The sequence below is a fragment of the Adiantum capillus-veneris genome, chromosome 27 (genome assembly GCF_014529385.1).
Source record: "Adiantum capillus-veneris isolate H3 chromosome 27, ASM1452938v2, whole genome shotgun sequence".
NCBI classification, from domain to species: Eukaryota; Viridiplantae; Streptophyta; class Polypodiopsida; order Polypodiales; family Pteridaceae; genus Adiantum; species Adiantum capillus-veneris.
Window position 1 is genome coordinate 72,543,967 of NC_140957.1, and position 22,585 is coordinate 72,566,551.

The 22,585-nt window shown below is 48.3% G+C and overlaps 1 protein-coding gene across 1 annotated transcript in view; it reads left to right on the top strand.

Moving 5' to 3' along the window:
• The first annotated feature begins 8,843 nt into the window (after window positions 1-8,843).
• The window catches only part of LOC147422186 (uncharacterized), a 46,425-nt gene continuing 32,683 nt past the window's right edge, over window positions 8,844-22,585 (top strand). The window contains exon 1 of the mRNA XM_086503652.1: window positions 8,844-9,175. Coding sequence (XP_086359778.1) covers window positions 8,897-9,175 — 279 coding nt within the window. The 5' untranslated portion in view covers window positions 8,844-8,896. The remainder of the gene's footprint in view (window positions 9,176-22,585) is intronic.

Here is a 22,585-nt window from a genome sequence, read left to right on the forward strand (position 1 = left end):
CTAGCACTGGGGTACATGCTTTATATAACAAGGGGCGCCCCCATAGAGCATCACAGTGGAGAGCTCTCGAGCTCCCGTCATGGCGTCCGGGTGTGGTCGCGCTTTGAGCGCTGCTCACGGTCGTTGACAGCGCCTCTGGGCGTTTTCGCCGCTGTGGTGATGGGTGTGTTGGCCATTGATGGTCCCGCTGGTGTATACAAGTGATGATGTGGCACCCACTTGGGGGGTTGGTTCCCGCGCCCAACTCTTTTGAGTGTAAAGGGGGAGGTTCCCACCCAGTGGCGTCAGCGCTACTACCCGCTTGGCAAGGGGTGCCTCCCATGGGCCATGGTGCTTAAGACAAGCTAAGGATAGCATCTAAAAAAAAGGGGTGGTGCACATGAGAAGAGGCCAAAAATAGTAAAAGTAGGGGTACACACGCCCAAGGGGGCGGTTTTTTTTTGGGGGCATTAGTGTGGTGTGTTTTTGAGAGGGTAAGCAGTGGAAGAAGGGGAGGCAGGTGAAGAGCGTGGAGAAGGAGGAGGAGGGACAGAGCGTGGGGAAAAAGAAGGGCTCCAATCTCTCTCTATCTCTCTCTCTCTGAACCTTGATGCAATGAAGGGGAGCAAGGAGGTGAAAGGAAAAGAAGGTTTTGCAGCTCTCTTGAGATTGCAAGGAAGAAGGATAACGAGGAGAAGGAATCACGAGAAGGTCTAAGCAGGATGAAGTTTATCTGGCAAGTTGTGGATTGTTTCCATCGGGTTTGGGTTATCTGAATAGGGGATTTCAAATCAACAAGCATACCGACATTGGCGTATGCAACCGATTTGTATTAAGGGTTCCAGATATCTGATTAACGGAAACATCTTCTGATTGCCAACCTCAATTAAGTGTTAATATCTATTCTAAGTTGGATTTTAGCCATAAACTCTGTTCCGATCTGTGATATTCTCTTGCAATTCTCTCTAAGCATCTCTATATCGTTGGTGCAGCCAAAGTGTGTTGACTCTAGAAGGTGGCATGGGCAGATATATGCAGGCAAGCAGAAGCATGGCAAAGGGCTAGAGCAGCTAGGAAAATCATGGGATGACAGGTAGCAGCAGAATTGTGTGTCTGATGCGGCTTATAGGCCAAGGAAGGCTCCATGAGGGGCTAATTTGGGTAGCAAGTGAAGGAGATGCGAGGTGCAGCTTTTGGGTCCAGGAATGAAGAGCTTGAAGTGTTGAAGGAGCAGGTCCAGACGGCTCACCAAACCGAGCTACAGAGCCCAAGTTATTGAAGGTTCAAGTTTCAATGGATTGCAGATTCTTGCCGGACAGGGCAGCTGGGGATAGGTGGTCCAAGTGGAAGTCAAGGTATAGGTGTGTAGAGCTCAATTCATGGAGCCTATCTGTCTTTTCAGATTGCGGAACAGAGCCACGGTTTGCATTTTATGGCCAGTTGAAGTTTTACCGGGGGCTAAGTTGGTGCCCACCTGACCACATAGGGAATTATGTAATCTGGCGTCTTTTGAGACTCGACAAGGTTCTAGAGTAGGGTATGCATTATACGAAGCTCGCAGGAATTGACTGCACGTCAAACGGAGTCTGGAGAAAAAAGTTACAACAGTCGGAAGATTGGGTGCCTTTGTCCAAAGTTGGTTGCAGATGCTTTGATCGATTTTTGCGCCCTCAGTATGGGGTCTTGGGAAATCTCGAAATGCGGTTGGAGCCGGGCATTTTCAAGTCGGCAGGTGAGCTTGCGGCCGGGTTTTTTGGCTCAAATCGGATCACTTGGTGACAATTAGCAAGCCCTCAAAGGGGGGGGGAAATTGTACAGTCAAAAGGTTTTTTTTGGAATTCCAAGGGCCTTGGAGGCTATCCCAAGGGGGGATCACCCACGGGCTGCCACGTGGCCAAGGGATCACCCCACATGCGCAAAAGATGTGCTGAAGCTCAGAGTATATCATCAGGGGCGTGCCCCATTAGGGGGTATGAGTAGGAGAGAGGGGAGCTCCCTCCTCGTGAGTCGTTGGCTATGGCGCGCGAGTGGCAACCCTGCTAGGCACTGTGCGTGGCGTATTGGGGCGGTTTTGGCCTGTGGAGACAGTGCGGTGGCGCGCCCGTGTGCGTGAGGAAAGTGGCCGGAGGTCGTTTGACAGTGATGACGTGGTGCCCGCGCTAGCGGTTGATCCAACGGCTCCGTTGGGGCCCCCAAATTTTTGAAGGAAAGAGGGAGGGCAATAGCGACCTCGCTATTGCCTCCCCCCTTCATGGAAGAACTTGATCCCGAAGTGAAAGGAAGGCGAGGCAGGAACCGTGCAAAGATCTAGCAAGGGAGATCAAGCAAAGCTAAAGAGAGAACTCAAAGGTCCAAGAGGGGCAAGCCGGGCGATCGAGTTGGGTGGACATTAGGAAGATGTGTAGCATGCAATTGTTTCCAAAAATGAACTATAACAAATGGTGGCAATGCAAGGAAAATTCTAAATGGATCTACAAGTGAAGTGCATGACATGAAAGCTCACCCCTTTTTTTCTTTTTTAAGTCTCCTAGACACACTCCTATAAAAGGAGATAAACGTTTTTTTGGGGTCTTTTGGCCAAGGTTAACATTTTTGCCATGAGGTTTTTTTGCCAAGGTTTTGAGCCATTATTTTTGGTTGCCGAGGTTCATGCCGGCAGTGTGTTGGTTGTATATGGTATTGCATATGCTAGAAGACTATTCTCTACTATTTCTGGGTGTTATTCCCCCTTCTCTTCTCTTCTTGTGTGCGTGTGTTTTCGGGCGTGTGTAGGCGTGTGTGCGTCCCCCCGAGGTTTATCGTGCAAAGAGAGGGAGAGAGAGGTTGTGTGAGTGTAGAAGGTTTTGAATTGAGCGGAGCAGAGTGATTGAGTTTGTCTGGTACATTGCAACGCATATGTGCGTATGGTTGTGTGAAAGTGGTGTTTTGCTTGTGGGTAGTGTTGAGTTTTGAAGGTGAACTCTAGTGGATTGGGACGCTGTGTATACCTTGGGCTATAGTGAGGCACTGCGTTATGTGATGGGTGTGTTCCCCTTTCCCCCTCTCCATCTTCTGGTGCCCCCACCGAGGAGCTGTTTGATGCTCCAATTTGGGGTTCGAAGCGGTGGTTTTTAGCTGACAAAGTGGTTGGGTGATAGTCGAGATGTTTGATGGTCGAGTTTGAAGCTGACAGAGATGGTGGAGCCAGGTTTTGGCCCCATATTTACGGGCGTCGAAGATCTCGAGGATTGGTTAGCAGATTTCAAGCTATAGCTGCTGTCGATGCTATGTCGACGAATGCAAAAAGGTTACAGACGGTGCCGCTATTGATGCGAGGACGAGCCAAGGTGTGGTTTGATGGTTTAAAGCAGTGATCGAGAATCGTGGCAAAGGTTGCAGAGTCAGTTTCTAGAGCGGTTTCGAGAGGTGATTACGGCAGAAAAAGCTGGTGCAAGGTTGAAGGTGGTACACCAGGATGTAAGTAAAGATTTCTCTATTTTCATTGAGCAATTTGAAGTCTGTTGGAAGTAGTTAGAGATTGCTACTGGGGTCAAAAGCAATCAATCTTTGAAGCTGTCAAAGCTGTTAGAGTGCTTGCATCCGAGGATTAGAGAAAAGTGCGAAGATGGTGCAGATACCTATGAAGACATGGTCTATCTGGCAAAGATAAAGAGCAGGAAGGTAAAGCGGAAGCTAGAGCTGGGTTTGCTGAAGCCTATAGATTATATGCCTATTGCGGAGGTAGTGAAGTGCTCTTTGGTCCGACCCAAGGTGATTCCAATTGTTCGAAATGCAGAGTCTGTTGAGGTAAGACCTACTATTGGCTATGTTCCTTGGAGGTTTCCAGTTTGTGACGTGCATGTGCCAAGGGTGAAAGAGCTTGTCAATGAGGATAAGCTCCATGTCGAGGTGAATCAAGATGCAAAAGCGGTAGTAGATGTGGAGGTTCCGGTACAGATTGGAGAGGTAAAGCATGTTCTTGTGGAGAGTTTGCATGAAAAGGTAGCAGAATGCAATTGAGATGCAGATACCGAGGGTTCAGAAGCTGATGAAGAAAGTTTGCAAAGCAGTGAAGATGGTCAAGCTTTTGTGGAGCAGCAAGCGGAAGGAGATGTAGATACGGAGTCGGTATATGATACCGATGCCAATGATGATACAAGCTCGATTAGCTGGGAGACAAGTGGGGATAATAGAGCCGATGAGTTCACGTCCTGTGACAAAGAGACGGAATCTGATGAACCTGAACTGATAAAGGTAAAGTTGCCCTCTTATATGTTTGATGATATGGTAGTAGCCCATGTGCAAGAAGAGCAGGGAATAGAGCAAGCCGAGATGCACGATGAAGACCAAATGGAGCGGTCTAGAACTACCGATGATGATATGCAAGTGAAGGTGGTGTGTGGTGCCATGCTAATGGCTGTGCTGATGAAAGTAGCAGTGGAAGGTGTCATGGTGGTGCAACAGATGCACCATTTTGCCAAGAGAGATAAAACGGCCGTGTCTATGGAGAAAGACAAAGATGGTGCAATAGAGACCGAGTTGCTTTCTTCCCAAAAAGAGCCTGATGCAGCGGTAGAAGAGGTACTTAAAGAACAGGTAATTGCAGCTGAAGAGCAAGAGGTACTGGTCGACCTTGAAGGGCTGGTAGACAAGGAAGGGATCGATGATGCTGGAATGGAGTGTGTGGCCAAAGAGGAGGTTGTGATGCCAAAGACGGTGGAGATTCCAATGCGGTTGACATGTCCAATGGTGGAGAAAGAAGAATCCCAAGCAGTGGCTTTGCTTCCATTAAAGGTATGTAAGCTATGGTTGATGCATATGGTGGTAGATACAGCTCTATGGTGGCTGGCTCACCAGGTACAGAGTTCTATGGTGAAGTCCTCCACTTTATTTGGTTGGGAGGGAGGGTTAGACATGTGTTGGAGCTTGGTGTCAGGTACATGTTTTTTTGATGATGATATGCTTGGTGCTGCTTGGTATGGAGTAGACAAGTTGCAGAGGAATGCATGGAGTGCAGAAGGTAGGCTATGGGCAGTCTACACACATGGTGGTCTAGGTGCAGGGTACGACACTCGGTTGAGTAGTTACAAATGGATGCAAGATATCAAATACAGGTGTTTGATCCAGGTGGAAGCTATTTGATGCAGGGGGTGGGGCAACCCACTTGAAGGCTTGGCAGTAGGATGCAATAAAACTATGTAAATATGGTTTTAGTTTTCTCATAGTGTGTGCCAGGTTTTGCAGTTAGTAGTGGAATAAAAACTCTTTTGTGGTTGAGCATTAATGCTCAACTAGGGGGTGGGCAATGATGGTGCAGCCAAAGTGTGATGACTCTAGAAGGTGGCATGGGTAGATATATGCAGGCAAGCAGAAGCATGGCAAAGGGCTGGAGCAGCTAGGAGGAAATCATGGGATGATAGGTAGCAGCGGAATTGTTTGCCTAATGCAGCTTATAGGCCAAGGAAGGCTCCATGAGGGGCTAATTTGGGTCCAAGAATGAAGATCTTGAAGTGCTGAAGGAGCAGGTCCAGACGGCTCACCAAACCGAACTACGGAGCCCAAGTTATTGAAGGTTCAAGTTTCAATGGATTGCAGATTCTTGCAGCTTGAACCGAGCTACGGAGCCCAAGTTATTGAAGGTTCAAGTTTCAATGAATTGCATATGGCATTCGTGTGTTGGTTGTATATGGTATTGCATATGCTAGAAGACTATTCTCTATTGTTTCTGGGTGTTATTCCCCCTTCCCCCTTCTCTTCTCTGGTTGTGTGCGTGTGTTTCCGGGCGTGTGTGCCCCCCCCCCCCCCCCCGATGTTTGTTGTGCAAAGAGAGGGAGAGAGATGTTGTGTGAGTGTGGAAGGCTGTGAATTGAGCGGAGTGGAGTGATTGAGTCTGTCTGGTGCATTGCAAGGCCTATGTGCGTATGGTTGTGTGAAAGTGGTTGTTTGCTTGCGGGTAGTGTTAAGTTTTGAAGGTGAACTCTAGTGGATTGGGGTGCTGTGTATACCTTGGGCTATAGTGAGGCATTGCATTGTGTGCTGGGTGTGTTCCCCTTTCCCCCTCTCCATCGTCTTAACACTAAATCAGTCCTAGCCGCACTGGTTTTGCTTGGTTTACACCTCGACTGCTTCTCTGTCTACAACCAGAAGCCCGATGTTTTCTCAGTCGACTCTAGAGAGACGCGCACTCCGACAACGTTCTGTCCCATGAGTAGAAAGCGATCTTGGGATAGCTACTACACCTGGCAAAGCAAAAGGTCGTTGGTACTAAACTACCCACATATCAAAGCCAGTTGGAAACTTTTTTGCTTCAGAACACTATATGGTTCGTACACTACGAGGGGTAATAACACAGATGCGCGATGTCCCAGATATCACTTGTCAAATGCTGGTAAACTTTGCGAAAATGCTGATCACCTGCATCATTGCATTTGAGGACATCAAGGGAGTTGAACACCCATGGCAGGTGTTCCTGGAGGGCACTAGAGGCTTGTGCTAGAACATGGAAACAGAGATTCCCAACCGCAATGTGATCATGGGGTTGTACGCTCGCATCATTTTCCTACCGTCACAATACATTCAAACATTTGAAGAGGCATTCATGATTGAGTTTTTGAGATGGATTCTACCATCTTCAACCCCATGACAAAGGATCTGCCTGCCCCCATCACATCGCCTATCAAAGTGCCATAATGAACAATCCTTTTAAGGAGTTGTCAACCGAGACAGGGATAGTGGCACGAGCAGATAAGTTCAATCTACTCACAAAGACGCTTGAGAGAAGGACATTTGACTAGTAAAGACACCAACAACTCATAGTGAAGACTAGATACTGCTAGAGCGAGAGCCAAAGACAAGGATTAGGACCAAGCTTGCATGAGGGCATGCAAAGACTAGGAAGGGGGGAATGTTGGCAGTTGGACTAGAAGGGAGCCCTCCTAGTCGAACCCCTTCTTCATGAGCCCTAAAATTTTGATGTCCCTCATTATTTTTTCGGAAAGCCTTGTAATTATAAGAAAGCCACTGGCTTTAATCAAATAATTTCTAAGCCAGTTTGTGCCAAATTTGAGTTGTAAAGTTTGTAATTGAGTCTGAGCCTTGTAAAGCCGACCACTGGCCAAAAAGGCCTAGGTATAAAGCTCATTTTTTGTAAGTGAGAAAGCACACTTATCATCATCACAAGGTTTATGAGTTGTGAACCTACGAGTGAGAGCGGCTACTCTTGTGCGCTTTGTAATCATTCTATCTTGAGCTCTGGTAATCCAATTTCACTTTTGAACTTGCATTGTGTTCCTTGTCTGTTGCTCTTTCTTTTAAGTGTAATCATTGTCAATTCTGTTGTGGTTCACGACTACGTGTTAGCGAGCTAAATCGGTTGTTTTGAGTGCTATAATGGTTCTTTTTTGACGTTTCAACCATAGGAGAGTGTTCAATGACCATAGGGAGACCTTTCTGGTATGTTCTGTTGCAGTTTTCTGGACCTTGATCATAATGGATCATGATTTTGGTACCTCATCGAATTACGACCAAACTTGGTAGGATAGTGCCTCTAGGTGTCTAGCCTCCTCCTGAAGTTTCGTAGCATTTGGACTTTGTTTGAGTGTCAAAATGGCACGACGATCAAGTGCGGTGACATAGGACATAGGCAGTTTTCCAGGTTTGAGAGTGATAGATTTAGATGGATTCATTCTGTAGGTTCACTTCTTGAGGTTGACAGCCTCAAAGAGTCTCCGTGCCCCATCCGAGTCGCTTCTTTGAGTATTGACATTATGTTAGTGCCAGATAGCTATGCTATAGATGTCCGTTGCGGGTACCTGCTAACATATACCTTTATAATGTGTAGCGATTGTGTAGCCTACACACCCAACAAATGATAATAACAAACTAACTCCAACAACAACTCTTTCTTACCAAGTCCTATATCAAGCTTGTGCATGCCATCAAATATTTCTTCATATGTATAGTAGGTAAAGCAATGCAACTCTGTTAGCTAAGTGAGCATAAAAAAATGTATTCATGCTTCTTGATGTTTTGTATTTAAAAAATCCCTTCAATATATATACCTGTATCGGTTATTTATGCCCCTAATGTATGATAAATTATGTAAGGCTTTAGCAAATTTAATACATTTATGTTGAATGCACGTGCTATCTTACATCTTCCATAGTGGATACCCCGGGGTCACACGACCATGAAGAAGTTGAAGGACTCCATAGCCATATATTACATGAGCTCTCACTAGGGTGTGCTCTCAACAAATGAGGCTGTGAACTCTAATTCCATTTACACACAACCTTATATACCTTTGGTTAAAAATGTGCAATGTACTGCTACTTAGGCACACTAACTGACATCATATTTACAGCTTGGAACTCATGTTGAGCCTATTTCACATCATAATTATTTCTTGACATACCGCTAGCTTGCTCATTTTCAGACCTATTATGTCTCTCTCTCTCTCTCTCTCTCTCTCTCTCTCTCTCTCTCTCATTTGCAGGAGCTATCGGCCCCTAGAAGTAATTCGTGTAGTGTTAGTGAAATATTTGGTAGCTACCTGTGCATGGATGCTTTGTATGCAATGTTGTGCTCTATAGGACTTATATGTTGAGTCTGTGTAGAAGAGCCTAATAACTCTTGAGAGCATCAATGCGTCCACATCCAACGTCATCATGGCCTTCAAAATAGGTTGTGCTAGTGTGAGAGTCTCTAAGCATTTAGTGGCACCGAGGCTAGCATAGTAGACAAGGAAGACTAGAGGAAGGCTGGTGAATTGAGGGTTGCGGATTGAGGACATCCTTGCCCATCAAATTTCAATGTTTGTTAGCGTAATCAATTGTAGGTTTTGAAGGGCATCTTCACCCTTTAAAAATGGAAGAATATCCAGTCACATAGTTGTGTTTCTGAAGGTCTGCCGTGGCAGTGCATCTCAATCTCAAAGTAGATGGCTGCAATGGCGACGATACCAATTCAGCTTCCGCGCTACCAGAGGGTTCAAAATGCATTTGGGCAGACCACGGTCGGCGGGCTGAGGCCAAGCTACATGCAATGGGTGTCCACCAGGACTGCTTCATGTAAGAGCAAGTTGGGCGTTTGTCTGAGAGCACAAGCCTCTTCTTCCGAGCTCGCTGGGGCCGTCGACTGGGGTGAACCCATCTCCCTTGGCACTGTAAAGCTGCCGGACAACATCAATCTTCAAAAGCTTGACATCCTTCTCTACCAGGTAACTTGTGCGCGCATGAGAGAGAGAGAGAGAGAGAGAGAGAGAGAGAGAGAGAGAGAGAGAGAGAGAGTAGTCGATTGATTTTGTCTTGGATTAGTGCACTCTGAGATTTTGGTCTTGGTTGCGTTGTCTCATCAAGAATCTCCTTTTAGGAGGCTCAGATATGATCATAGACACCACGGCCAGAGTGGCTTGGCGTACATGCATTATGCCTCGAGCGAAGGAGGTTTGGGGATTATCAACCCAAGATGCAGAGTTATGCCTTGCTTTCCAAGCTTATTGTCCGTGGTCATTTACAAGGCAGTGAGCATTGGGAACTCTTCTTGCATATGCTTTGTCGAGCAGTGTTCCTGGATATTGTGTGATGGCTATTGATAGTTGGCACTGCTCTTATCGGTTTATTCTCACAGATACGGTTATGGCATATTTTCATTACTCACCTGACATATGTTCTCATTGGACAAAATGGTTGTGTAATGTGCAGTGGAAGTTATTGATGGTGAATGCTGAGGATGAGTCCTCAATGCCTTCTCAAATTTCCTTTTACTGCATAAGAGAGTTCCTTTACTTTATGAGAGAGATGTGCTATAGACTAGAAAGAAGAGAGATGATACTGTGAGTGAGAGAGAGAGAAGAAGAAGACTAACACTGGATGGAGCCCCAAACCCCCCTCCAAGGGCCCCCCCTCTCTATCGCTAGAGATGTATTTGATCGTCACTGATATAGAGTCAGAATTCAGTAGATAAAGATTTGTAGATTTCAGCCCCTTAGCATTTTCAGATTTCAGCCTGTCTCGTCGTCGTCCTCATTGTCGTCTCGACATCGTCGGCAAGTCCAAAGCATTGTAGAGATTTGTGCAATCATAAGTCGACCGCTCTCGCCATAGAGAGTGGGGCCTTCGGAGGAGGGTTTTGATAACATTCTGTTGTCGTATTCTTCTCTCTCTATCTCTCAGTCTCAGTACCTTCATTCACAGTGTTTATCCACTTTGTTTGTGATCATTTGCACTCTCTTACTAAAGGATCGGAAGGCTCTCCCTTCCGTAGTAAAAGGAACCTTGAGCACAGTTCGGAGCACTTATCTTGAGCAAATCTCAACATTCACTTCTACTGCACCTTACATTGGTATCAGAGCTTTGGTAGTGTTCTGTAGCACTCAAGGAAAGAACCAAAGAATTTTTTTTGCTTGTTGCGGTCGCACGTAACCCAAGTCCACTTGGGCGTGTCGATTTCTAATCGTGTTTTGAGGAGTGACAAGAAACTGAAGAAAGAAGGGCTTGTCCAGCTTCCCCTTGTGCCTCTTTTCACTCATTGAGAACGGACCGTGCACTTAGCGGCCGGCCAATCAACGTGAGGTGGAAAAAAGCAACCTTGGTGTGAGCGCAAGGCCGCCAAGGGGTGCGCCCGCAGAAAAGAGCAGAACTCGGATGAAGAGAAGATCCTTCTCAAACACAGATTGCATGCTAAAGAAGACCCTCAAGAACCTCAAGACTCAAGACTCTCAAGAACCTCAAGACTCCAGAACCCAAGATCCACAAGAACCAAGTTCCTCGTGAACTTAAGAACCCAAGACTTAGTGGATGGTCATCATTCGAAGCGGAATGGATACTTCGCATGGAGGTGATGAGCATGGAAGTGGAGAAAAAGAATTTTCCCCACCAGGAGGTTTTTCCGACCCTCCCCCTTCCCCACCTACGCCAAGGATTGCACTAACTCCTATGGAGCCTTTCAACAAGATTATGATGGATAGGAAGTTAGAAAGCGAAGAAAGAATAGCAACCATAGAGCGCAAATATGAAGAAAGAATGGTAGCCATAGCGCGTGAGCACGAGCAAGCATGCTTGGAAGCCAAAGTAAGAAAAGTCAAATTGGATTGTGAGCACAAAGAAAGAAAAGCAGAAAGTGATCGCGAGAACAAAGAAAGACAAGCAGAATTTGATCGCGAGAACAAAGCAAGAAAAGAGATGAGCGACCAATACATGAAAGAGTTCTTGTGACTCTTTTCTATTGTGCAAGCGCAATTTGAACAGAATCAGGAGAAGGAGACTCTCTCCGTCTCTTCTTCTCCAAAGCAAGATACACATGATTTGCATGATGATTTAGATGATAATGATAAGCATGATGAATTGCATGATAATGACAAGCATGATGATTTACATGAAGATGATGTGATTGTTCACAAGGATGATGTGTTAGTTGATACTTTTTCTAGTGGAGCTAACCTCATTGCAGATTCGATCAATCACGAAGACCTGATCTTGGCTCTCGAGTCGAGGTCCATAGAAACCCCACAGGAAGATTCGATCAATCAGGAAGAACCGATCTTGGCTCTCGAGCCTAGGTCCAGAGAACCCCCACAAGAAGTATTATGTGTTCAAATGATTAGTTAGTAGGCATTGTTCGAGTGTTTCATTCGTGATCGTTTCCTGTATTTTAGTCAGCGTCTTTATGTGATCCCTTTCCAAAGGCATGCCATATTGTACGTCGAGCACGATTCACTTATGAATGAGCTGCGGATGATTCATGAAAAGAAGAAATGTTTGCACCCAAGGAATTTACATTCCGTGTCTCTTCCTTGGCATGACACAGTATCTGTAAGAGCACAAGAAGGATTGAGCATCAAGCATCGGCATTTTCATTGTGATTTGCCACAGTTGATTGATTTAGATCAGAAAGACAAGATTTGACCCCATTGTTTGCGTGTGTTTGATGAACGGGTTTGGCATTCCGTCACTTTGTTCTTCTGCATTGCATGCACAGTTTCTAAGGAACAATAGAATTTTTCCAGTCACTTTACATGGAATGGCTATGTTCATGTTTTTGTGTTGGAAGTGGTTTCAGGAATTTTCATCCTCGGAGATTCTTGAAGAAGGTAGACACGACTCTGGACGAAGTTGAAGCATTGAAGGAGCCTCATAAGACTTTGTCGCTTTCGGTGCGGCCCAAAGCAGCAAGCGTTGCAGACCTTTATGAAGTTCAAGTATCACATGACCCATGCATCAGAGTGGGCCGGCGAAGAGTCCTTCCCAGGATTCCAGACATTGTTGGCGATCTCCCTCGACGCCATACAGTTCGGTACCAGTACCTCACTTTGAAAAGGAGGGGATGTCACGTGACACATATAACCCTATGTGTACGTGGACAAGCTACTTCATGACTAGGGTTCAATTCAGTTTAGTTACCCTAGATTAGGAAGTGATCTGACACTTTTGTGAGTCTGTTCGCAGACCGTGCATGTCCAGACACTTAGAATAGATGCATATCCTCTTGGTTGCACACAACATGATCATTAGATTTCAGTCAGAACCTATCAGGAGCATTTTTACAGTGCATAGACCTATTTTCCCTATTTTAGCCAACTTTCACTTATTATTTTTAAGTGACTTTTTTTGGGAACTAGGTAGGGCAATTTGACTAAGCCAATATATAAGTCAGTATATAAGGAAACCTAGCGCTAGCACTTTCTGGCAGAAGAGGCAGCAGGAACTTCGCGTTCAACAGGCACCTTCTCAACAAGATCCCCCACCGGTGGTAAACCTAGCGTTTTCAGCCATCAGAAGGCCCAGCGTTTTTGCATCAAGATCAACCTCCAACGTTTTTGCATTGCAGATCAGCTCCGGCCACAGCACAACAGCAGATCAGCCCTAGCGTTAGCAAATTCCACAGCATGACAGCAGATCAGCCCTAGCGTTAGTAGATTTCCATCGCAAGCACAGAATTCAGCCTAGCATTTTGGGATCAGCAAGACAAACCAGCGTTTTTGCAGATCTTCGCACAGATCCAAGAAGCATCAGCGTTTCAGTTTTCAGCAGTCAAACATCGCAGAAGAAGTCTAGACCTCGTAGATCTCACCTTCCCGCAGCAGATCCTCGCCACACGATCAGATCCCGTGAAGTTTGCAGTTTCAGCCCGGAAAACGCAGATTTCAGCATCTACGTTTTCAGCACGCAGTCGTCGCATTGTCGCCATCGACATTGTCACTGACATAGAGTTAGAATTCAGCAGATAAAGACTTGCAGATTTCAGCCCCTTAGCATTTTCAGATTTCAGCGTGTCTCGTCGTCGTCCTCATCGTTCGTCGACATCGTCGGCAAGTCCAAAGCATTGTAGAGATTTGTGCAATCATAAATAGACTGCTCTCGCCATAGAAAGTGGTGCCTTCGGAGGAGGGTTTTGACAACATTTTGGTGTCGTATTCTTCTCTCTCTATCTCTCAGTCTCAGTACTTCATTTACAGTGTTTATCCACTTTGTTTGTGATCATTTGCACTCTCTCACTAAAGGATCGGAAGGCTCTCTCTTTCGTAGTAGAAGGAACCTTGAGCACAGTTCGGAGCACTCATCTTTAGCAAAGTTCAACATTCACTTCCGCTGCACCTTACACGTGTGTGCAGGATGTAATGAAAAGCACTGCAGAGATCTGAGCCAAGCAAGTCCCAATACTCCAAGAAGAAGCTGGGACGCAAGCCATCCTCACCTGGACATCTACCACCACAGGGGAGTGCTCGAAGAGTTGTGTGTAGCTCCTCTAGCTGAAGAGGCAGCTCAAGCCTTTGGCGCATCTCCTCAATCACAAGTCAAGGCATCTGTGCCGACAACTGTTCTCTATATGCATCCTGACGCTCTGACTGAGGCTCTGCAGACAGTAAATCACGGTAGAAGTCAGTGGCAACTGCACGCATGTCCTCTGGCTCTGAAGCAACAGACCCGTCGGGCCTCCTCAACTGACTGACCTTGGCATGCGTATGTTGAGGTCCCACTGCCTCAAAGAAAGCGCCTGTCACTCTGTCACCCACTTGGGTCCACTGAGATGCCTGTCGCGATGGAAAGCAAACTCATGGCGCCTCTCCTCTGTGCTGGCGAGCCTGCTGTAACTGCTTCTCCAACCAAGGACTGTCCGGATGCTGCTCTTGCATCCTCTGCAAGGAAGCAACGCCTCGCTAGAGACGCTGCTCCTCTATCGCTGCAGCCAGGCGAGCCGAAGACTACTGAAGAAAGAGTTGACTAAGCTGAGCAAGTCCTGAGGCCACTCTGTTAGCAGGAGAATCCTGCATGTCTAAGCTCTCTGTCCAAAGAGCTTCCACTCGCTCTCTAAGCGTTGAGTCCAGCAAGACCCTCTTTGGGATGCGAAGCATCATGCTCCCCCTCCTCTGCATATCAGTCACTGTAAGGATCACTGGAGCATGGTCCGAAAAGAAAGTCCCTGCCAGAATGCCAACTATCCCACCCAAGTCACAGAAGTGGTCAGTAGTGTAGAAGCGATCTATCGGAGATAGATTCACGCCTCACTCTATGGTCTGAAAGAGAGAAGGCCAGGCTATCTGGGGACCTCACAAAATTGGAATGCTGCCACACATCTGAAACCTGCAAAGTCATACAAAACCTCTCCCAAGTTGCCAGCTCAACTCCATGCACAGTAGTATGGCTACCACCAATCCTGTCAGAGGGTTCCTCCAACATGTTGAAGTCATCTACCCCCTATGCACCATTGCTCTACTTGCGGCAGAGACTCAACAATCTGAGACCAAAACTCTGCACGTGCACTCGCCACATTGGGCGCATAGATGTTTAGGAAGCCCACAAGACAACCCTGAACTTGCATAGTGATCCACTAAGCCCTGCCTGGCACAATAATCCCTCTGCCCACAATGGCCTGCTGTAAAGAATTCGTAATAGTCATACATACCCCGCCCTGGATGCCTCTAGGTTCAAATGCAGCTGACAAAAAAGTCTCATATCGTCCATGTAAAAGCTGACCATGTCGTCTAATGCGGCTCTCACACAGATGATGCTCCTGTAGCATAAGAAGGTCAATCTCTCCTCCCACAAGGCATCGTGGAAGCTCCTGACGTAGTTGGCTCCTCTAACGCTGAAACTTGGGCCCACCTAGTCCCTATACGTTCCATGAGACGATCCTCATGGGGAGCGAGAGAGAACTGATGCTGCCGCAGTAGCTAACTGTGCTATCTTTGAGGCTGGCTTGGATGGGGAGTAATCCGCACCCGAGCGTCCTCGAGATAGGCGTGACTGCAAAGAGTGTCTAGCCCAAGGCCAAGTAGACCGAGCCGTGTGTAAAGCAACCTCCTCTGTCCAGGACTCCTCATGTATGTGTACATAGCATGGCGGGCTCTTCGTGTCAGCAAAAAAGTGAACCACAATGTGTCTACACGCTGCTGCGTCTGGAGGTGTCACAACAAACTTGGCCAATGGCCAAAGAGTCTGAAGCAAGTCTGTAACCCCTAGTTCTCCCATGTGATGAGAGAACTCTAGGGCCCGTGTCTGCAGCCACTCCAACATTGAGTCTATGAGTGGAAACATTGAGTCTATAGTCCACTCAGCGTGGTCCCTACCGCATAGGGGAAAAGAGAAGCCAACCGCTGAGTCCAAGGCCTCTATCCCCCTAGCTGCAAGGAACAATACATGAACTCTGAAGTAGGCTGCCTCAAGGTCTGGTAAGGGGTCGTCGAGAAACCGTGTAAAGTCATAGGCAAAGAAATCCCAACGGCGACGAATGTCGAAGCTCGTCAGACCACGAGGAACTGCTGCAAAGGGAGGCGTCTGCACCAAAAAAGGGGGTCGCAAGAAAGGTTGTCCCTCTCTTGCTAAGCGACTCGTGGCAAAGGTGTTGCTAAGAGATCTCCTAGCAGCCGAGGAAGGCCCTGCCCCCTGGGACGGCTGTGGGACTGGAGCGGGAGGAGGTGAGGGATCAGGGGGAGAGGGGAGGCGAGGGTGATCGAAAAAGGTAGGAGGGCAAGATGAAGAGGCAGAGGGAGAAGGAGGAGGGGGGGGGGGGGGGGGGGGGGGGGCGGAAGAGGAGGGAACTTGGGGGGAGGAGAGGCTGTCGAGGGTGAGGCTGGAGCAGGGATCTCGTCCTGCTGAAGAGGGTCGAATCGGTTTCCTGTGGGAACCCACTGTTGCTGGGCAGGAGCCTGAGGACCACTCTGAGTGCCAGGCTGGTGCGGTGGCCCCTACCGACGTTTATCACGAACCTGTTGCCAGCCCTCCTTCGCTTGAGCCCCAGGCTCGGAGGATGGCTCTGCCTGCGTACTCTATGACTCTACCTGCTCTGCTGCTGGCCAGCCCTTGAGGGCTGGGGCTGGGGCTGGGCCTATGGTGTAGGTCGGGGTCTCCTCCGTGGACAAACCTTCACAAGATGGCCCATCTGTCGACAAATGAAACACTGATTCGGGAGACCCGAATACTCCACGCTTTGTCTGAAACAACCCCCGCTTACCCGAGGAAGTAGGATAACCTTGGGGAGTAGCCTTTGGTGAATTCGGTTTAGCATGTGTTTGGGGAGTGGACAATCATAGCGTCCGCAGCTTTTGGAGGTAGTTGGAGATTGCGAGAGTGGGAGCTAATGTGATCAAAGTTAGAAAAGTTACCAGCTTGCAGTGTAGGAGTGTACGCTTTGATCTCTATACCCACTTTCTAAGCACAGATGAAGCGCTCGTAGGTAAGTTAGGTGCAAAACAACGCTTCAACAGATGGAGATGCAGATTGTCAAGACCGTACGGAGACCGGGCCCGTAGACCAAGTTCCACCTCCGCCGCTGGGGAGCAGTCCGTCAACCACGTTAAGGTAACCACCTTCAACGTTCACAGACTCAGACGTAAAAGGAGCGAGCTTGGATCGTTGATGGAAACCGGAAAATGGAACATTGCCAGGGTGCAAGAAACCAGAATGTTCCAAGGATGTTGGCCTCTTAGACTCCCCGGTCACGTGGTCTTTAATGCCATAGGCACCGCAAAACCAGGAGAACGTGGAATGGCGTCTCTAGTCGCAATTGGGCTCAGGCCCTTTGAGCTCAACTTCTCTTCCACAAATCAGATTTTCATACAATTTTTTCCCAAAGGTTCAGGGGCTTGGATTCATGGAAATGTGTACATTCCGCAGCGCCAGTTGGGCGAAGCCAGGACAGTCGCTTTGAAGACCCTCACCCGAACGTTAGGGGCCATCTCGAACAAAAACCTACCGGTAATTGTTGGAGGTGACTTCAACATGAAGACGGGGGCCCTGAAGAAGTGGCTACTGAGATGCGGAAGAGGATTCGAGAGCTTAAAGGTTCGAGGCTCGAACCTCACGTACCATTCCAGGTGAGGGAAGGGAAAGTCGGACATCGATCACTTTATCGTGAACGAGTCAGTCACGAGACAACTTCTCAACAATAAAGTACAGAGGGGGATGGACTTGTCAGACCATTGGCCACTAGTGTGCCACCTACATTCTGTGGATTTGGGAGTAGCAGCCAAAGCTACTTTGCCGTCCGTACCCAAATTGGACGCATGTAAGATGGATGTGAATTGCAGGTTGTTCCTCGATGACAATCGATGGAATACTCTGTTGCACCTCGAGCATGAGGACGGGCGTCCGACCCAACAATGCTATGACAAGTTTGTTTCCGTTGCTACATCTATTGCCAAGGAGGCGGGAGCTCTTACCACGAAGCCCCTGCTGAGGCCAAGGTCAGGTTGTCGACCCGAACCTCGGGCTCGGAGACTCGTTAATGCGCACCGGAAAGCCTGGAATAAGGTGAGGAACAAAGCTGCGAACACTAGGGCTGGCCGGCAAGCAGTTAGGGAGTACAAGGCAATAGCACTTCGTGCGAAGGCCGCTGTCCGTGACAGCAACAAAAGATCCTTCGAGCGCTTCGTGGAAAAAGGGAATGAGCTCCTGAGGGAGGGTCAAATGAAAAAATTCTTTATCCACCTCAAGAAAACAGTTGGGAAGGGGCAAGGAACTATTGCCAATCAACCTTTGAACGCAAATGGGGAGCTAGTAACGGAACCAGAGAGGCAATTACAAGTATGGGAGGGTCACTACTCCAAGGTATTTGTCGATACGGACGGTACCAGCAAGGATCCGCTTGCATGGTATGACAAACACGTGCGCATCTGGCTTGGTATGCCTGAGGTATGTGACCCGTTGAATTGGTATGAAGTACGGGAGGCCTGTCGGCGGTTGAAGAGGCACAAGGCAGTGGGTGGTGATGGTTTACCACCCGAATTCTTTCAGCTGCTTGTGAAAGATAAGAGGCTTAGGTCGTATCCGCGTAAGCCACGATCGGAGATGGGCAAGGCATACTTGCACATGATTGAGGGTATTTACGACACCGGAGACATCCCGGCCGGCACTAGCGACGCAGTGATTGTGTCAATCCCCAAGAAGGGCGATTTGACCAATACTGGTAACTATCGCGGTATTGCGTTAATCTCCGTTGCCATAAAAATCCTCACTACGGTCGTGATTAGGCGGATCATTAAGATACTTGAAAAGAGGAACTTCTTCAATCCCGGCCAAGCAGGTCATGACACAGCCTTTTCCATTGAACGCATCGTCAAGGAGCGAGTGGACAAGGGGAGGAAAATCCTATTCGCATGTCAGCACCTACTGGCAAACCGTGGCAAACCGAGCCATCCCTATATGGTCTGGACTGACTGTTTTTAAGGCGTGCGTATATCCAGTGATTTGTTATGGCGCGGAAATTATGGGGGCCCATGATCAGCGTGTCCTTCACTCTCTGCAGCACCTCGTCGCCACCGGGATGCGAATGTTACTCGGAAAGGGAGCAAGGTCAACCTCTGTAGGGACGACAACTCTCCATCACGAGTTTAACATACCACCCGTACCTGCCTTTTGTGGGGGACAACGAGCAAGGGCTTTTGACAAGTACTGCTCGGTTTCATCTACCTGGATAAGCTCCTTGGTAAACAAGAAGCCTAAGAACCAACTGTTCAAGAAGTGGACTTGGACGACAAGAACCCATAACTGGATGAATAAGTATATCCCAGCGGCTGACTTTAGCTCAGTTTGCTACTACGCACGGGACAAGTGGGATGAGAGGCATTCGTGCCTGGCATTGGAGCCCTATAAGGCGGCCGGCTTTGAACAAACATGTGGATACCTGCTGCAACTCAATAGGAGCACTATAGTGAATAGGAAGGAGGAGAGAATGTTGGCTCTCGCGAGAGTAGGTGGGCTCAAACTGGCTGATAGTTACATGCGCGGACACAGCATTTGCACGCTGTGCTCCCAGTTAGAGGGTCGTTCACTTTCGCATTTGCTGATGAATTGTTCGGTGGTTGATGAATCCGGGGGGAGATGGCTAGACCGATTTAACTCCACCTTCAACGCAATCGACCCTTCGTTGGACCCTGAAGAAAGGACCGTTATTCTCCTTGGTGGGGAGGCTCACGGGAAGCGAACGCCTTCTGGGTATTCCGTGATCCGCACGCGAGGGACGGAACCGTAGGGCACGTGCTTGTGGCGAAGTTCCTCGGTGAAGTTGTACCCCGGTACTTGGGTGCTCTGCATAGGCGGATGGGCGGATAATGCTCCCCTTCCTGTGATGTTATTTTGAATCCGATCCCTTTCGGGGGAAATGACGTAACTCTCCCTAAGCGAAGCCAGATGAGCTACAAGAGCGCCTAAGTGCCATTCCCCCCGGGGGGGTCAACTTCACGTAAAAGGGGTTGGGAGGTGTAAAAGGGAGACACCACCTGTGAGCCGACGCCCTTCCAAGCTGGTATGGCATTGAAAACTGTCGGGTTACAAAGGCAGTTTAGTGAGGTGAGCAATAAGTTACCTGGAGGAGGCAACTCCAAAGGGAAGACCGAAGCAAGTCCCGCAGTACCTGGGCCTATGAACAAAGGTACTTGGTCGTTGTCACGCCCAAATCAAGTTGGCGAAATGGGTCTCTCAAGGGAATAGTCATGGCCCTAAGAGTGTAGATAATTCTGGCCTTTCGTAGTCCAGAGGAAACTAGTGACAAAAGCGTCCGCCTTTGGTTTCTGGGTGCATAGTCCTGGTCGTTCTTCTTGTATACTTTTTTGGTGTATGAGGGGAGCGGTTGGGCGTGCCCTACCCGACTCCGAAAACAAAACAAAAAATATTGGGCAGAGTGTGGGTGTTCCTAACCAGAACACGTACTGAGGGAATGTCGGCCGCCTTGGCAACTACTAAGGCTGCCGTGCGAGGTGTCTCTAGGACAATCCCAATCTCTGAGCCTATCAATCCTGGACAAAAGTGGTAAATACTCCCTCTTCAAACCAGGAAAGCAGACGGAGATGGGAAGGTCTACCTCCTCTACCAGAACATCTGAAGCTGGGTCAAAACCATGTCTCCACTGTCGAAAGTGGGCTTGAACTGCTCGGATGGTCAAGGGGCTCATCGCGATGACCTTGGACGCCATCTTGGAGGTCTCAAACTCTATCTGATAGTAGCCGCGTCCGAGGAACTGAACGTCCAAGATCTTGCCCACCTCTATGAGAGGGCGGGCCTAGAGAAGATCACGCAGCTCTCCTTTGCTGGGTCTGGTATTGAGAATCTTGTAGATGATGGAGGTCGCCTGACTATAGGCGTTCCACCTCTGCGGCTAGGCTCTCTTGCTCTGTCGGTGATAGAGCAAGTCGAATGGTAGGCTTAGCGGGGTCGGGCGAGGGGACTTCATTGGAGTTCCTTTGTGGCGGAGCTTGAGCCTCCATCTGTGTCTGCTGCTGTGAAGAAAAGGCGAAGAAGCGTCGACAAAGGGGCAAACTCCTGTTGGATCGAGCACGTCGAGGGTGCTGGCGAGGCCCGAGAAGCAGGAGTGGCTAACGCTAACGGCAATGTGCAGGCAGGCGGGCGGGGGACGGGCAGGGCGACGAGCAGCAGGCATGGCGATGGGCAGCGGGTGAGGCAGGTGACGGGTAGCGGGCAGGGCAGAGCGCACAGGGGGCTGCGTGTAGGAGGAGGGGCTACGCGAGGGGGGGGGGGGGGGGGGGGGGGGGGGGGGGGGGGGGGGGGGCAGCGATGGCGAGGGGGTTTTGCGGGCAGCAGCAGCGAGCTGTATCGACACTGCAACCTATTTAAAACTTTGAAGAAGGAAAAAGATTGGCCTGCATTGGCAACACTTGGACCTTAAGTTTTTAGAACTTAAAGCTTTTGATGTAAATTGCTGTTCGAGGCCAAGGGCCTTTTATATATGACCCATGGGCTCTCACTTTGGCAGTCTACCCATGGGAGATGTAGAGTTGAGCCATGGGAGTTGTACCTTGTTGATGCAATATAAAGAAATACCGAAAGGGACGCTAGGGTTTGAGGCCAATTGTCTCTTGCGGTGGAACTCCGCCACTCCCCGTCTCGCGTGTCGTGCATCTCTTTCAGTTTAGTGGTGTTTGAAGTGCTAAAAGTTGTTCAATTTGTTCTTTTTTGTTGACACGTGGTGTCCGTTCCATTACTATGGTATCAGAGCTTCAAGTGTGTGCTTTTCTGAAAGCATACTGTTCCTACCAAAGAGTAGACAGAGCAAGATGGCGCTTTCAAGATTTACAAGAAATTTTATCACAAAGAATCTCCGTGTCCCGACCCCGGCTTATTAGCCACTCCGACCCTTGGTCTATCACGCATCGGGCGTGCTCCCGTCTTCATCACTCTGTCTTACGGGGCATAAGTCATTGTTTTCTTAGAAGCAATGCCATGTAGTGGTGAAAGTCTCTTAGTCTATAGCTACCAAGCCGCACACTCCAAGGACTTGGCAAGCTTTCAAGAAGGATTTTGCCGAAGTTACATGCCTTTGGACATCTTCTTCGTAGTGCAGCTTCTGGCAGAGTGGGGTATCGTGAAATGCTTGCCACGAAAACCCTAGCAGATTACAACTTGAATTTTTTGGACATGGTGTCTCTTCTTGAGATGATGACCTTAATGGCCTAATGTGATTGCTATATCATTGGACTATCCACCTCATCGTCCTCGCCAGTTAAAAGTGTGGCAGGAGCAGCGCATTCTCCCACCTTTCCAACGATAGCTTTGGTCCTGTATATGGACCCTCTGGATCAGCCGCAAGATATGTTTTTCCATGTGGATGATAGCACATGTTGGATTGCCTGTAGGCACTTGGTCAACAGTCATTGGTCTGTTGGGTTAAAGGCCTAAATAACCCCTTTTTGTACATTTTTATACTTTGTCCAGGTTCATATTGAACCTGGACACATTTTTTAAAGGTCACTTATAATAAAAGTGGGAAAACCCAAAACTCACTTATTAAGTTTTCCCCATAAACGTGAGCTCTCTCTCTCTCCCTCTTCGTTCTGCTAGCGCTTTTCTTCTGCAGCAGAGTGCCTCCGCTTCAAGCCTCAAGGCCTGCACATCTTTGCGTGCTCTATTACTTGCACACACCGTCGCACGCTCATCAACTGGTATCAGAGCCAGATTAGGGTTTCAGAAGCTTTGCCCAGGAGGCTGGACAATAGGCGTAAGGCTTCTCTCGCGTCAAATTTCCGCTTTCATCGCGAAGCCCCTTGCTTCCAGTGTCACCTAGGGTGATTAGGGTTCCCAAAACAGCCTAAAACAGGCTGAAATTAGGTCAAAACAGGTAAAAACCAGAAAATTACAGGTCAAAACAGCAAAACGCAGGTGTTCTAAATCGATTCCCG